This window comes from Liolophura sinensis, chromosome 2, assembly GCF_032854445.1.
Source record: "Liolophura sinensis isolate JHLJ2023 chromosome 2, CUHK_Ljap_v2, whole genome shotgun sequence".
In the NCBI taxonomy this organism is placed as follows: domain Eukaryota; kingdom Metazoa; phylum Mollusca; class Polyplacophora; order Chitonida; family Chitonidae; genus Liolophura; species Liolophura sinensis.
In genome coordinates, this window is record NC_088296.1 from 17,640,261 (window position 1) to 17,658,022 (window position 17,762).

General features: G+C 40.5%; 1 protein-coding gene across 1 annotated transcript; it reads right to left on the reverse strand.

Moving 5' to 3' along the window:
• Window positions 1-629: 629 nt before the first annotated feature.
• Window positions 630-11,557, reverse strand: LOC135462542 (organic cation transporter protein-like). The gene is made up of 9 exons (XM_064739767.1): window positions 11,339-11,557; window positions 9,015-9,245; window positions 8,469-8,665; window positions 7,421-7,951; window positions 6,469-6,603; window positions 4,783-4,868; window positions 3,160-3,280; window positions 1,694-1,766; window positions 630-803 (listed from the first exon to the last, which is right to left on the reverse strand). The coding sequence occupies exons 1-9, from the start codon at window positions 11,426-11,428 to the stop codon at window positions 630-632; spliced, it is 1,638 nt and encodes a 545-aa protein (XP_064595837.1). The 5' UTR covers window positions 11,429-11,557.
• Window positions 11,558-17,762: the final 6,205 nt, after the last annotated feature.

Consider the following 17,762-nt stretch of genomic DNA (forward strand, 5'->3'; position numbering starts at 1 on the left):
ACAAGCATTCATGTTTACACCATCACGATATTTGCAAGAACAGTTGCAATCAAAACGCGTCTGAGATACCTATATGTTTGTTCCACTGGAAATCGTATTCACGGACGACGAGTTTGAAAATTGAATTAGATTTTATGCCTAGAATATCCTTGCATCATTGGAAACAGTTGACTGCTTCTCTCTTATACGTTACCAGCTTTATTTAATATTTACATGCTATTTCTTACATTTTTTTGCAGTGATGTATTAGGAGGTAGGTGTCGATATGATTGACTTGTAATGCTCCACTGTGGTTTATAACTGGTATACGGAAATCGGACTTACTTGCTTGGATTCACAAACTTTGACATGCTACGTCAGAAAGGCCCGGGCTTTCGGCCAAAGCAGGATCAGCAGGAGTTCAGATTTGAGTTTGTCATTTTTATGGCCAAGGGCCAATTGAGAAAATACAAATTTTGTTCCCCTGAAATGATTTTGAGCAACTGCACTCAAAATCACTTGATACTCAGTAAAATGTTAATTTAGTACCTTTACCACATATAGTGCAGTCAATGACGCCTTACTTGAAGATATTGCTATAACACGCAAGGGGAGGTTACTCTCAAACCACTCCAGAAGGAAAGCTCTACTCAGTGTTGTTCCCCTTGATCTTTCCGTCCGGCTTTCCTATCCCAGCCTTCGACTTCCTCAATGGTTTCAGGAAGGGGTTTACGATGCGTCTCTGGTAAGACTAGACACAACACCCCACCTATTATTGTCAGCACTCCGAACACTGTGAGAGGAAGTCGGGGGATGGTCTTTGCCTGGAAATAAAGAAAACCATAGAGAGTTCTGGCAGTGTTTTATCAGTTTGTAACAATTTAGAGTGCAAAATGAGACGAGATGTGTCGCAGGGCATTTTGCTTCGCCTTTTATAGCACAGGGAGTAACATGCAGAGGTGTCCAAAAATTCACAATAAACCACAACAACAACATACATGTCAGGAGGAATCTGTTGGCAAGTCTTTCTCCTTACAGGGAATGTGCCCGTCTCCACGTATATTCTCTTTACACCACTCCTAGTATCACCAGCAAATTTAGCACAGAAATCTTTAGATGTATGACAACAACAGGAACACAGGAATCACTGGGGCCGCGTTGAGATGACAGGATGTAAACAAAACACGACCCCTACATTTGTTGCTAATATTTTTATACTGCAGTATGCAAAACATGATTCTAATGGACACCTATTGCAATTTTTTTTAAGACTGCTGATTATAGTTAAGAACAAGGACATGCAGTAGTGGTTAGGCTAAGCCAAAACACACTCAGGTGTATCTCTCAATGCACTAAAAAATTAATCTGTTAATTGTAGCAGAAAGACTGTTGTTTGAGTGATGCTAGAATATACTCTGGTATTATAACATAATATTCTGTCACATTCAACATAATATCATGTTAGCCTAATAGAATTTTTATGTTATATTAATAGAATATGTATGTAATATTTAACAGGACAATCTGCAGCAATGACAGAATATATTCTATAACCACTCAGACAACAGACTTTCTGTTAATCTTAACAGATTAACTTCCTGAGTGCATGCAAAGGTCAAGCTTGTCTAGTAGTGGGAAAATTCACTCAACTTAATGTTTACCTCCTTAACTTGCATGAAATGTAGTTTAGCATATTTGCAGAACATGTACTTACGCTAGAGGCAATGAACGGGGCTGCCACACCGCCAGCGGTTTCAAAGGCTGCGGCAATACCAATGCCAAGGTTCCTATAAAGAGGCAATGAATGGATGTAAAAGCCGACGAAGGACTTCTTTTAACTGTTTGTATTCCCTCATGTATATTTACCAAACAGACTTGGACCAATTACGTGTGACCAACTGAGTGAGTAGGTTAATAAAAAGAGGGCATCAAAAAGAGGCTGAAGGGCACCAAAAAGAGGCTGAACGACACCAAAAATGGTTTAAAGGGAGCGAAGCAGAAGCTGGTTGAAACCAGAGGCTGGTCGGTTCCAAACAGAGGCTGACCGGATCTAAAGAAAGGCTGGTAAGTTCTAAAAAGAGGGTGGAGGCAATCAAACAGAGGGTGGGCGGAATCAAACGGAAGCTGGAGGGAACCAGACAGAGGCTGCAGAGAGCCAAATAGAGGCTGGTGGGAACCAATCGCAGACTTGACGGAACCAAACAAAGGCTGGTGGAAACTAAACAGAGGCTCTGGGGAGAAACGGAAGCTGATGGTAGAAACCAAACAGAGGTTGGAGGGAACCAAACAGAGGTTGTAGGGTTCCAAATAGATGCTGTTGGGAACAAAATGGAAGCGAGTGGAAACGAAACCTAGGTCATGGGAAACGAAACTGAGGCTGGTTTTTACTTATACGATAGCTGATAGATGGAAGAAGCTGGATTCGCGGATTCATGTTTACATATGTAATGCAAAGGCCTGAAAGACATATCGCTGGTAGATGAGTGATCCTTAACAAATGCAAGGCCGCACAAACAGAACACATACAATAAATGCTTGGGATCATCGGCGCCAGAGTATAACTCGCTTATTGCGTGCTTTGTGGCTAGGAATCGTGCATCTTACTCACGGAGCCACGTCCCACTTGTAAAATAAACTACAATGAGCTAGTCTCCCACTCAGGATTACTAAGACATGAAAATTTTGTTAAAAAATCTTGGGATTCCAAAGTGAGCATGAATATAAAATACTACAGTACACACTGTTCGTGGGAAGGCCTATCAGCAACCTGCGGGTGGTCACGGGTTTTCCCCGGGCTATGCCCGGTTTCCTCCAAATATAATGCTGGCCGCCGTCGTATACGTGAAATATTCTTGAGTACGGCGTAAAACACCAATCAAATAAATAAACAAGTAAAACGAGAGCAGCGACGACAGTGTGACCCATGTATAGGTGATAAATGGTCACACGTAACCGGTGAAATACGGTCTCCTATCAGTTTATCTCATTTAACGTTTTATTCTAACTGTTCAAAAGTGCAGCCACACTACAACGCTTCGCGGGGACAAATGAAGGCTCTCACCTTTAATATCACGATGAGGAGAATCTCTCGGGAAGACCGGTACACTGTGACATAAGATCCTCTGATCCAAAAACTTACTTATCAAGATTACAGGTGAGAAGTAATTAAGGAGAACTCACCTGACCACGGTAGGGAAAATCTCTAGACAAAACAGGTAGACTATGACGTAGGAGCCTGTCACCCCAAATTTGCCGATCATCGCCAAAGTTGTTCTTAACCAAGTAAGATCCGTACCAGTATCTGAGAAGAAAAACTGAGTATTTGATTATTTGTCGATATCTTTAAAATTACTTACCTGTGTGAGTGGGTTTACATGTGTATAGTATATTAGTTACCTCCCTTGGTTCATTCACGGCTATCTTTTGAAATCAACAATTCAAGGTTATCTTTTGATCATGCTATCCGAAGGTCGTAATTGACATACACAATGGTTTCGTTGTTTGGTATAGGAATAGAAAATAAATATAAAAGACAGCATCATGGAGAGCAAAACCAGCGCGGCGACGACAGTGTGATAATTGACAATCTGAAATAGCGCTACTTGTCAAATTACCTCAGTTAACGTTTTATTCTAGCTGTTCATGCAAATGCTTAATTAGTTGCATCTTACAAATGCCTTAACATCATGGCTTAAGCAGAATCACGTAAAAATAGGCAGTGATATTCACTGCAGTTTGTTAAACTTTAATAGTCTAGAATTACTACATTAAAAATGTAGCTGTGATATTGTTTACATGTTGAGGTGGGCATAAATATTGCTATAATATTGTTTACCTGTGGAGGCAGGTATAAATACACATGTAATACTGTTTACCTGCTGAGGTGGGTATAAATATAGCTATAATACTATTTACGTGTGGAGGTGGGCATAAATATTGCTATGATGCTGTTTACCTGTTGAGAGGTGGGCATAAATATAGCCATAATAGTGTTTACCTGTGGAGGCAGGTATAAATATAGCTGTAATAGTGTTTACCTGCTGAGGTGGGTATAAATATAGCTATAATACTATTTACGTGTGGAGGTGGGCATAAATATTGCTATGATGCTGTTTACCTGTTGAGAGGTGGGCATAAATATAACGGTAATAGTGTTCACCTGTGGAGGCAGGTATAAATATAGCTGTAATAGTGTTTACCTGCTGAGGTGGGTATAAATATAGCTATAATACTATTTACGTGTGGAGGTGGGCATAAATATTGCTATGATGCAGTTTACCTGTTGAGAGGTGGGCATAAATATAGCCGTAATGGTGTTTACCTGTGGATGCAGGTATAAATATAGCTGTAATAGTGTTTACCTTTTGAAGTCGCCTAAATATTGCTATAATTCTGTTTACCTGTTGAGAGGTGAGTATAAATATTGCTATAATATTGTTTACATGTGGAGGCAGGTATAAATATAGCTGTAATAGTGTTTGCCTGTGGAGGCAGGTATAAGTATAGCTGTAATACTGTTTGCTTCTGGAGGTGATTAAAAATGTAGCCGTATTACTGTTTACCTGTGGAGGCAGGTATAAATACAGCTGTAATGCTGTTTACCTGCTGAGGTGGGTATAAATATAGCTATAATACTATTTACCTGCTGAGGTGGGTAGAAACATTGCTATAATAGTGTTTACCTGTGGAGGCAGGCATAAATATAGCTGTAAGACTGTTTACCTGTTGAGGTGGCATAAATGTTGCTATGATACTGTTTACCTGGTGAGAGGTTGGTATAAACATAGCTACAACACTGTTTACCTGTGGAGGTGGGTATGAATATAGCTGTAATACTGGCACAGGCGCACACCAGCGTGAACACACAGAGTGGACGTCGTCTTCCAAGGCTGTAAACATTAAACAAATCTTGAAGGGAGCTATAATAAAATGATTTATTTGAAAATATTCAGTTGACATCTACATTGACTCATTAACCTATTTATAACAGGAAGAAATCAGAGTGCACCTATTAAACAGCAGGTCACTTGCAGCAAACTGACGACCTGCAGATCCAACAGAGTGTGGGCGACATATTGATGGAATGCTGATAATAACCTGTGTATTTCATGCATGACTACATGTAAATGTACATAAAACATATATCTTGTCCGGGTTTGGAATTAACCAACACCGGATCTGTCTGATAATTAAAAGTCAGCCGTCTCAACATCGCAGGGACGGAGAGCAGAAAATACTGTACATGGATGTATGCTTGGGGTTGACATTTGTACTTGACAATTTTTCAGTCATATGACCACGATGAGTCATATGTTGTGCCTTGTTATGGCAGGACGAGTCCATGCCGCCAAAGTGCTGTCGCCACTAAAGCATCATGCCGAAGACACCAGTCATGACATTCCACCCAGTCACAGTATACTGGCGCGGGACAACCAGTCATGTTTCATTGCTCTAATCTCTCAGTGCTGAGCGCCAAGAGAGGCAGCAGTAAGTACCATTTTTAAAGTCTTTGGTTTAACCAACCTGGGTTTGATCACGGGGTCTTCCGACAACGAGGCGGACGATCTAAGCATTAGGCCACCGTAGAGGTGAAATGGTACTCCATCATTGTTAATTACACTGATTGGATACACAGTAAAATTCGAAAGGGTACAACATACATGTAGAATCTATGAATGAATGTCGAAACAGACATTCCTATACCAGCCGTCAACTAATAGGGACGTTCCAGGTAAAAAATCGCAAAGTCAATTCCCCAAAACGACGTATAACACAAACTACCAAAGAACTAAGAAAGTATATAAATTACGAAAATACCACGGAATCATGCAAAAAGAAGCAGACAACAGTTTTCAATGATGTTGGAAGGACGCAAAGTATGTTCTAGGAGACAGAGCGAAATCAGTATTCAAATCGTGTACAATGCTAGAATATCAGATGTCGATAAAAAAATATGTGTCTCAGTTTCGCTTTGATTGCAACTGTTCGTATGTCCAACGAAGCAATCTAATTCAACACGATGAATATAAAGCCCCTAGCCCCGGCTTAAGTCGCACGCAAAGAATTCACAAGAATATGGTAAAGAATATAGAGCACGACACATAAAGCTCTGTACGCAAAGTTTAATACTTCCAGACAAATTTCCGGAAAAAGAAGTTTCAACCGGAATTTTAATCATATTTATATTTTTAATATACTCAGTATATATAAACAACAAATTTACGTTTAAATAAATTTATTAGCCATGAATCGCATCCTTGTTTGAAGATTAATAGGCAAAGGCGATATACTTGTATGCCAAGAGGTGGCCTCGAACACCCACCATAAATTATATTTTAACACACCCTTTCTCCCTGAAAAAAAAACGTAGAAAAAAGATCATCTTAGCAAATAACTTTTCAAGCTCTTTCCTGTGATTTTTGCATCTGTTTCCTTTCTCTGTAAAGAGGCTTCTTGCAACGGTGTCCTATATTTTTATGCTGCACTTACCATTCGACACTGGCCATACATATGAGGTAGGCCGGAACTTCTACCAATCCGCTGATGAACAGGTTGACGAAGATGTCTCCGTGCAGAGAGGGTACCGAAAAACTCATCCCGAAGTAACTTAAACTGGTGACCAGCCTGAATGAGGAACAGAATCAAATGTTCAGAGGTAGGTGGAAGAATGTTGAAATAGTCAACACACGTCTCCTTTGTGTTAATATAGGGCCTTTTTGTATCATTAAAACAAATTTCTCCAGGAAGCGGCAAAAGAAAACACTAAAAAGTACGTGTATGTGTCACATGAAAGAGCATTAAAAGTTGTCCAGCTTAATAGTTGGATTTAAGTTTTTTTAAAAATTTTTTTAACCTAATAAAAGGCATTTGAACATTTTATTCTGTGGCGGCCTTGTCTGACCACAATGGGACAAGCAGGCTGCTAAATTTCATCACTCAAAATACCTATAAATATACATGTAGATCTATGAAAGCATTCGCCGATTTGACCTTCAAACGAATTAGTTTAGACTGAAAAGCATAGATGTGACGTAAATGATGCCTTCTGGGTCACAACAGGCCACCGTACAATCTCACCTCAAATCTCTCTCTCTCAAAAAAAAGTTTTTTTTCTTGTTTGGAAAAATTCTGAAAAAGAATTAATCCAACTATTTTCTTAGACAGTTTTTAATTGTCTTTCATCTGATATATACTTCATTTTATTGCTGTCTTTGCCTTTAATGAACTACAGGCGCTTAGCAACTATTTAAATTTTGTACGTTGTGCACCTCATAACATTTTCGTTCTAGACATTTTCCAAAATTCGGCAAAATGTTTAACAAATAATTGTCAGAGAAGACTAATTTCTTAGCTTAAGCCTTGGCAGCGTAGACAGTGCAACATAAGCGGACATAATTGGAAACGCCGTTTCTAAACGCTAAAAAAAAACCAGCATCCTTACCATAAATAAAAGATAATTAAAGAGTAAAGCCTGATACGTGGGGTCCGGAACAAATCTATTACGGTGTAAGAACGAGTGGGAATCACGCGAGGGGTAAACGCACTTCCCGGAAGAGTTTTCATATCATCAGGATCTGAGGCGGTGTGATATTTTGTCAAAACTGCAGCACCAGAGCTCTTGTGAAGTCCGTTTTTATCAACCTCTGCTACGTTTGTTAACCCTGTATGGCCAGTACTATCATTTCCTGATTCAAAGTGTGTGCTAAATACCAAAGTCCCCATGGCCTGTTTGTTATTACATCCCACTTCTGACACCAAAGCCTTTGACAAGCCATTCTGTTTTTTATCATCGTTCGTTTTGCGTCTCTTATGATCCTCTGTAATCAGTCCCATGGAAGTGTAGGAAGACGACAGATTCATAATCTCTGGTGGCAGAGTTACTCTGTTCAGCCTCGCGGCTTTCCTTATGACTGCTTCGGCTTCTTTATACCTGTGCCTTGCCATCAGCCAAGGTAGGGATTCTGGTAAAATCCTACAAGAGAAGAAGCGACGTCGTTTGAAAGGTAAAGTCAATAAGCATCAGATTCTTATTCCTTCCTGTTGGTAACGTATACCAAAGATAAAAACTACAATTAGGGCACATTTTGAGCAAAAGAAAATTGCCATACTAAAGAGAATTTCTGTAATATTCATCCCTAAAAAGATGATCCAAACACAACCACAATGCTATAAATCACAACCTTAAATTTATTTATTTTATATTGGATATGTGCATTAATGCCGGTCTGTCTGTGACTTAAACGAGGATTTTCCGCAACCATGGGTGTAATACATATACATAGTCATGAGCCAAACTAAGAAATAATCTGTATATGGACAATACATGTACATCGAAGAATTCCGTCATATTCTTAAATTTGTGAATTTAGCAGCCCATAAGCATATTTGTATGTTCAAAAACAGCCTTGCCTTATCACCTGAAATGTGTAATTTAAAAATTTTACGCAGATGAAATTGAAAGGAATATAGATTTAAGGGTACCAACTTACCAGTAATACAGCAGTGTGAAGAAGTTAGGAATGGATATAGCCAGCTCTAGATGTCTCCAGTCCCGGATTAGGTATCCTAGCAACGCGAGCGACATGACTCCGCTCGCCCAGAAAAGGAAGAGAGCGATATATGGCATCGTTCGACTGGAAGACGGGAAAGCCTCTGGGACCATTACATAAGCGACTAATCCAATCGTCTGAAAAATATAGATGGGAATTTTCTAGATATTTTTACCATCATCAAAATGATGTAATATGGTTCTCATGTTAAAAAAGGGACATAACTCTACCTATACTTCATTGTTAGCCACTGGAAGCTAGGGATAATACATTCTGAAATATGGCCAATTTATCGCTTGTGCTTACCATGGATTACAGAAGAAAAAAACCGAACATGCTGCCAATATAAATGCGTAACATGGTTAAGGGTTTAACATCTTAGTCTTAGTGTTGTTGTGTAACCCGAAACCAGCCAGAATAACGATTGCCATTGCATTAATGAAACAGAGCATAAAAAAGAAATACAGGAAGAACTAAATTAAGTACCTGATTTAGCACTCCCAGAAAAAACCTGATCACCATAAACACAATGTAGTTATTCACAAACGCAGCTCCGACACCGAGGGCACCTTGTATCCATAATGCTCCCAGGAGGATCTTCTTCCGGCCAAATTTGTCAGCAAGCGGGCTGATGAACAAGGAACCAATCATCATGCCGGCCATGAAGAGAGACGAACTAAGATCCACGAGGTACGCCCGGTCACAGACAAAATCCCACTGAAAAACAGAAACGTTGGCTGAATGAGTGAATGAGTGAATGTTTAGGGTTTAACGTCGTGCTTAACAATTTTTCAGTCAATGTGCCTCCATGTTGCAGCGCGGATTTCTACCGCATTTTTATCTGGTGCTGCTTCACTGAAACGAATTATCGAAGGCAAGAAAGCCGCCCTGCCTAAGCCATTATACTGATACGGGTCAACCAGTCATTGCACTGTCCCCTAATGCTGAATGCCAAGCGAGGAAGCTACAACTTCATCTTGTAACGTCATAGGTGTAACCATATTCAGGAATGACCCTGGATTTACCACCCTTCGAAGAGAACGCTCTACCAACTGAGCCCTCGGGGCCGTTCGTTGGCTGAGTGAGACTGGTTGATTGACTTAGTGTTCTATAACACTGTCATCGCTTCAATTGTATGCGTGCATAAACCAGAACTCTGCCGATGGACTTGGAGTCCCTTTATATTGTTCCCATGTGACTGTTTATTTACTGTCGTGATAACACAGTATTTGGAATATTTCATTACATCAGTGACCTCTAATAAATTGCAATCTGTAACATTTCATTTTTTACCTCATTATACTTAAGTCCTGATGCTAGGAGACATGTAATTTGCCACTATTTAAGCATTTACATGAAACGTTAGTATAAAACCTGAACTAAATTGACACAATGCCGAATTTCACCCGTTTCGTGTTACAGTTTGCCAACTATCACACCGTCGTCGCTGCTCTGGTTTTACTCTCTGTAAGCAAGTGGGCTTACAGAGGGGTTTCCTGGGTTAAACCATGCTGTCTTTGCCACGCTTGACAATACCTAAAATTCAGTTCATCTTTCACACGGGCCAATCAGAAATGATTTTCTCTTAAAGATCATGTCAACAATGCCTAGACGATGTGAAACTCAAACAGACGACATTACACTGGCAAATAGAGACAATGACTCACTGATCACCAGCAAATATAGACAATGACTCAGTGATCACCAACAAATACAGGCAATGACTCACTAATCACCAGCAAATACAGGCAATGACTCACTGATTACCAGCAAATACAGACAATGACTCACTGATCACCAACAAAAAGAGACAATGACTCACTGATCACCAGCAGATAGAGACAATGACTCACTGATTTCGTGATTTGTTTGTTCTTGGAATAACCTTTACTTGAGTAAAGAATAAGTGTGTGGGCTTAGACCATGCAGGTACGTATGTATGTACTTTGAAATGCATAAAATAGACATGTTGTGAGCGAAAAATGGATAAGTAATGGGGACAAGTGCCCGGCATCACGAAGAGAGCTTAACCTTACGTCAAAATTTTAAAACACTTTAAAATAGTTATTTCTGATGTAACATGAGCATACCGTTGCTTGACAACATAAACTTTGAGCACTAGTAAGTTATTGGTACGTCAAATTTCAGCTAAAATAACGGGAAGGATATAAGCATTAAACTTTTGTCTTAAGTCTAAGATCGCTTCCTGGGGCCAATTCCGCAAAGCCATTTCTGACTTAAATCAAGAATGGCAATACGATCATAAGGCTTAGTTTTCAGGTTTAGAAATTAGAATTTAGAACAATTTAAATTTTGACTTAAGTGGAGTCGGCCACTGATTCATGGATCTGACAAACGTACGGCAGAAATTACCTTGCCATCATTTTATTGACGTCAAACATCCTTTCCCAGCTCATCATCATGACGTCACATCAATGACAGAACTACATTGTATATGAAACTCATACCATGTAACTTTGCGGACGTTTCGCTATAATCCATTTTGGACGTAACAAGGCCCTGCTCACACTAGCTCCATCTCATGAGATTACAAAATATGCCAGCTCCCCATCAATGGAATCGCAATCGTTTAGTTATTTATTTGATGGGTGTTTTACGCCGTACTCAAGAATATTTCAATTATACGACGGCCGTCAGCATTATGGTGGGTGGAAACCGGGCGGGGGAATCCATCCGCAGGCTTCTGGCACACCTTCCCACGTAAGGCCGCAGAGGGAGCCAGCATTTGAAGTCAAGTTAATTTCGATTATTCATTAATTCATCGAGAGAGTTATGAGAGCAAGACGTACCTGAGTTAGGAATGTAGAAGTGAAAGTGTCTCCATACACCCATCCATATTGACACGGTTGAGTGGAGTTCACTTCTCCAGGGATCGGCATTCGACACTGATCTGTCTTTTGCTGCCGCCAGGGGGCGCTGTCATTCACAGAGCTGAGGTTGGTGACGAATGTCAGGTTTCCTGGAACAAAGCAGCGATGACCAGGATCTGCACCCAGGAAGATTGGACCAAACAATTGCCAAACTCCGCGTACAATAACCAAACTTATGAGGAAGAACACGAGCGCCTGATAACGTCCACTTCTTCCCAACAGGCAGAGAATGTCTTCAGCCTCCATCAGCGACTCTGTACCGTGACTGGGAAGATTGAAAAAGTGAGAATGTGATTTTTGCTTGTTTGAGGTTTATTTATTCGTTTATTTAACAGCTGGGGCCTCCGTGGCTCAGTTGGTTAGCGCTCTAGCGCAACGTAATGACCCAGGAGCCTTTCACCAATGCTGTCGCTGTGAGTTCAAGTCCAGCTCATGCTGGCTTCCTGACCGGCCGTACGTGGGAAGGTCTTCTAGCAACCTGCGGATGGTCGTGGGTTTCCCCCGGGGTCTGCCTTGTTTCCGCCCACCATAATGCTGGCCGCCATCGTATAAGTGAAACATTCTTGAGTACGGCGTAAAAGACCCATCAAATAAATAAATAACTGTTAATTGAGATCATGCTTCAGGCTTTGCCCATAATACATTGATACTTTTATAGGTAGATGGAACATGCAGAGACCTGTATTTCGACTTTCGGACAATTTATCAATATTAAAATTCAAATAAACAAAAACGGACCTCTTCCGCCTTGAGACATGACAAGGACTTTGCTGTATATGGGTTGTTTAAAGCTAGTTAATCATTAGTGTACCATTTAGTGAATGAGAAAGATCGTACCTGGTGAAGATCACTCTGATTTCTGCATATATTCGTATTCATCCGAAAACAGTGATAGGTCAGCCAAAAGGCGAGCACAATTTATAACCATCAAAATACCTATTTACATATTTGTTTTCACACACATGTTATAATTCAAGCAACTCCATGAACAGCCAAACATCCCATGAATGGCAACCCTTGTGTGTAGGGAAACTGAAAAAAGCTTTTTTTTTTAAACACGGAAACAGATAGAGATGGCTTTCTATCAATTAAGTCTTTGTGAGGAACAATAATACAGTGTGGAGAGAAATCCCAAGTAGGGATGACCTTACACGTAGCGTGTACCTGAGCGTCTAGTTCTTCAGTTAGACGCTCGGAGATTACAAGACTTCACGTACAATATACGCCTGAATTTTATGCAATTGCACAATAGTAATTCTTCCAGAGTGATTGTACTTCTTGCAATGCCGTCGTTAATAGAGTCGATACAATCTTTTTGATCCCAACGTATATATATGGCAGGTATACAGTATAAAATTGACCACAGCATAGAAAATACCTTTAGCGTTACATTATGTATAAAGCTAATGACTGTTCCCTATATAGAGCCTCGGTGTAACCAAGCAATGACTGCTCCCTCTTTTCTCCTGCATAATGGCTGACCTTCACAGCGTGAATCATGAATATCATATCTTATCGTCACATGTGGAGGATTTCACATGTTGACAGGTGATAAGAACTCTAAGACAATATTTAAATGATCTGTAAGTAAATAGGTGTCAAGATGACTTAACGTTTTATCTTGAAACTTTGCCAAAGAAAATAATGGCATGAACTGCCCTCTTTGGTGATATTACTATATATATATATATATATATATATATATATATATATATATGATGTATTTAGGTCAACGTTACAACAACAACAACAATGGAAAATGCTGTAGAGCAAGTTGTTCTACCTCACATCTCACTGCCTCATCTTCTTAATGTGCTACTTTCACTATGAGATAACACGAAAAAATGACTCCAGATATGAAAAAAAAAATCTCACTCAAACTTGATCAGCACACCGATTCGCTTCTCCACTTCATGTATAATGTCCTCTCCGGCCTTACGTGGGAAGGTCTGTCAGCAACCTGCGGATGGTCGTGGGTTTCCCCCGGGCTCTGCCCGGTTTTCTCCCACCATAATGCTGGCCGCCGTCGTATAAGTGAAATATTCTTGAGTATGGCGTAAACACCAATCAAATAAATAAATAAATAAATTCATGTACATTGAGATTCTCAAAATCAGTAAACACATATCCTCACCAAAAGACGGGCCCCACAATGGTTTGTAACATGCTAAGTGATAAGCGTCAAATACCATGGTGTAGAGACTATATAGGTCATATGTACACAGCAATGGAGAGAAGGGGGAGAGAGAAGAGAGGGTTTAAAACTAGTATTTCAGACAGCCGTGTACACTGCATAGCAGTGGATCTTGTGTACGCCACATGTGCGTCCCTTCAATATATCAGCCCTCTGCAATATATAGACAATGTGCGTTGAAAGTAGTATTTCAGACAGCCGTGTACACTGTACAGCAGTGGATGTTGTGTACGCCACATGTGCGTCCCTTCAATATATCAACCCTCTGCAATATATAGACAATGTGCGTTGAAAGTAGTATTTCAGACAGCCGTGTACACTGTACAGCAGTGGATGTTGTGTACGCTACATGTGCGTCCCTTCACTATATCAACCCTCCGTAATATATAGACAATGTGCGTTGAAAGTAGTATTTCAGACAGCCGTGTACACTGTACAGCAGTGGATGTTGTGTACGCCACATGTGCGTCCCTTCACTATATCTACCCTCCGTAATATATAGACAATGTGCGTTGAAAGTAATATTTCAGACAGCCGTGTACACTGTACAGCAGTGGATCTTGTGTACGCTACATGTGCGTCCCTTCAATATATCAACCCTCTGCAATATATAGACAATGAACGTTGAAAGTAGTATTTCAGACAGCCGTGTACACTGTACAGCAGTGGATCTTGTGTACGCTACATGTGCGTCCCTTCACTATATCAACCCTCCGTAAAATATAGACAACGTGCGTTGAAAGTAGTATTTCAGACAGCCGTGTACACTGTACAGCAATGGGTCTTGTATGCGCTACATGTGCGTCCCTTCAATATATCAACCCTCCGTAAAATATAGACAATGTGCGTTGAAAGTAGTATTTCAGACAGCCGTGTACACTGTACAGCAGTGGGTCTTGTGTGCGCTACATTTGCGTCCCTTCACTATATCAACCCTCCGTAATATATAGACATTGTGCGTTGAAAGTAGTATTTCAGACAACCGTGTACCCTGTACAGCAGTGGATCTTGTGTACGCTACATGTGCGTCCCTTCACTATATCAACACTCCGTAATATATAATGTGCGTTGAAAGTAGTATTTCAGACAGCCGTGTACACTGTACAGCAATGGGTCTTGTGTGTGCTACATGTGCGTCCCTTCAATATATCAACACTCCGTAAAATATAGACAATGTGCGTTGAAAGTAGTATTTCAGACAGCTGTGTACACTGTACAGCAGTGGATGTTGTGTACGCTACATGTGCTTCCCTCCACTATATCAACTCTCCGTAATATATAGACAATGAGCGTTGAAAGTAGTATTTCAGACAGCCGTGTACACTGTACAGCAGTGGATCTTGTGTACGCTACATGTGCGTCCTTTCACTATATCAACCCTCCGTAATATATAGACAATGAGCGTTGAAAGTAGTATTTCAGACAGCCGTGTACACTGTACAGCAGTGGATCTTGTGTACGCTACATGTGCGTCCCTTCAATATATCAACCCTCCGTAATATATAGGCAATGAGCGTTGAAAGTAGTAGTAGTGGACGTTATCTAGCAACCCATGGATGGTCGTGGGTTTCCTCCGAACTGGTTCCGGTTTCCTCCCACTATAATGCTGGTCGCGTCGTTTAAGTTGAAATATTCTTGAGTACGGCGTAAAACACCAATCAAATAAATAAATAAATAAATAAATAAATACATAAACGATCTGGAGACAACGAGACGAATATCGCGAAATACGCTGGATAATAATCCAGAAGGCTCGATTATGTCGATTAACTATTTTGGCCACGGTCAAAACCACTCAAAAACATCTTGCTAAACCATTACTTGTCATTTGCGCAATCCAAAGTTCGTTGCAATATGGTCTGCATAAGTCACTTGTGGGGATGTTTTTCCTTAACTTGCCACAGGTCAGTGGTTTTCGCCGCGCACTTCGATTTCGTTCATCCAGAAAACTGACCACCACCGTAGATGTTGAAATTTTGGGTATGTCGTTATGCAAAAATTAAATAAAAAAATAAATATTAAAGCGAACAATAAATCCAGTCTTTTAACTATGTATATGTTCCAATTTATATATTTTAAACTTTAAACCGGATCAAATCTGAACATGCTTAAATCGAAGCCCGTTGTTAAAATGTGACCAAGCCAGTTTTAAGCCAGTTCCGGGATTTGCCACTCACACGGTCACATTTAAGCCGGTTTAGAAATTACGTCCCCCTGACCTCCACGTACCCGGGGCATTTAATCCACTTACCCTTCACACGGCACAGATAAACCCGCTTAAGCTCTGAAACTGAATTAAACCACCGTCGCTAGCTGGGGTAAATAAACCGGATTAAATGCTCCCACTTTGCGTTCACACGGGCGACGTCAAACTAGTCCAAACTGACCCAGAACATCTCTATTATATGGAATACGGTCTGATAGAGGGGATGGATTCTGGTTCATTGCATTGGCTATATTTATAACCAGAGGAGCGTTGCTTAACCCATGAACATTTATGTATTACAGTGAGAAAAAAATCTACTGTGCTAGTTTTGTCTGAACGACGTTACAGCCAGTGTAACTGCTGGATAGGGTTAAATAACCCTATAGGGTTATTTATCTTTAATTTATTTGATGGTGATTCACGCTGTACTCAAGAATATTTTATTCGACGGTGACCAGCATTATGGTGGTAGAAAACCACCCGTTTGAAACACGCGACCATAAGCAGGTTGCTGTCACAGACCTCCTACGTTGCGGCCGGAGGGGAAGCCCATCATGAGCGACCACACTGGTTAGAAGCTCCTGGGTCATTGAACAGGCGCTGGCGTGCTAACCACCTCTGCGTGAAGACTCCAAACTACAACTTAATAGTGCACATTTCACTAGCCACTCATTGCTTGCAAGTAAATCTGGCGTAGACATTTAACAGTGCAGCTCTGTGGGACGTGCTTACACACAAACATTGCCCTATATACAAGCATTGACTTACCCTACACTCGTCGGTTCTCAATGTATGCTGTCCTGAACATACTCATATTGTCTGCATGTCGCTCGTAATGCCTGTCAATTTCTGCGTCTGTTCTGAATCTGTTTACAGGTTTCGTCTTGTAAACGTGCACTAGACCGAAACACCTCTGTGTGCATTACTCACACTGCCCACAAGCAATGTTTTAATGTTCCGGGTATCGCCAAGCAATACTCGTAGACAACCGCTATTTCCGTGTATGCCTCTGTGTGGGTTTACGTGAATAGTTCCGAGTATTGCCAAGTGAATCACAGACGATGCCTGTAAGTCATGCACATGAAGAAATCTTGGCACGTCTGCACAGAGAATAATATCTATATAATTTAGTTCTTTCAGAGAGTCGTCTGCATTCAGCTCTCTGTAAAATCAGTCATACTCGCTACCAAAATTGCCTTTAGTCAGTGGCTCGTAACACAAGCTGTACACGTGGATATGTTGGAAGTCTATCTTATTGCAAGAAAATGAAGCTAGAACACTTTCTCTAATTCATAATGTTAAAGTCCATAAGCTTGGCTTCGACGGCAAGAACCCATTGCCTCGGGTCACGTAACATTTGTTCAAAAACCAGTAGCATGCTGGATATTGGAAGGAGTTCAATATGTTATAACAGAGGGCGACATCAGTTACCCAAACTGCTATCGTCTTAAACTGTAAACCCTGTTCCTGACACAGCCATATTTAAAACTGTTTACACGTTTTAATGTGATATAACCTTAGTAAGTGAACGCTATTTTATCTCTTGTAGTATATGATCTCACGGCGGGATGGATTTAGAGATGGATGTTTGGAAATTAAAGCCATGTAGTCTATTAGCAGAGACAGTGGTGTAGACTGTGTTACTGCGTGGAGTTTGTTCTAACCTGTTGCTGGTTCAGCCATTGTAAAACAAATTACTCTCCACGCCCATTGTGCAGCATGCATCTTGCTTTTGAATAATTATGACGTCACCTGAGGCAACGGGCGTCGAAACTAAGCTGATGGAATTTAACGTTATGAACGAGAAAAAGTATTTTAGAACTACATTTTCCTTGTAACGATATGGACGTTGGAGATGTCAATACGTAGATCTTGGATTGTTACGTAACACTGGCTAAAGGTAATTTTAGTAGCAAGTATGACTGATTTTACAGACAGCTGTA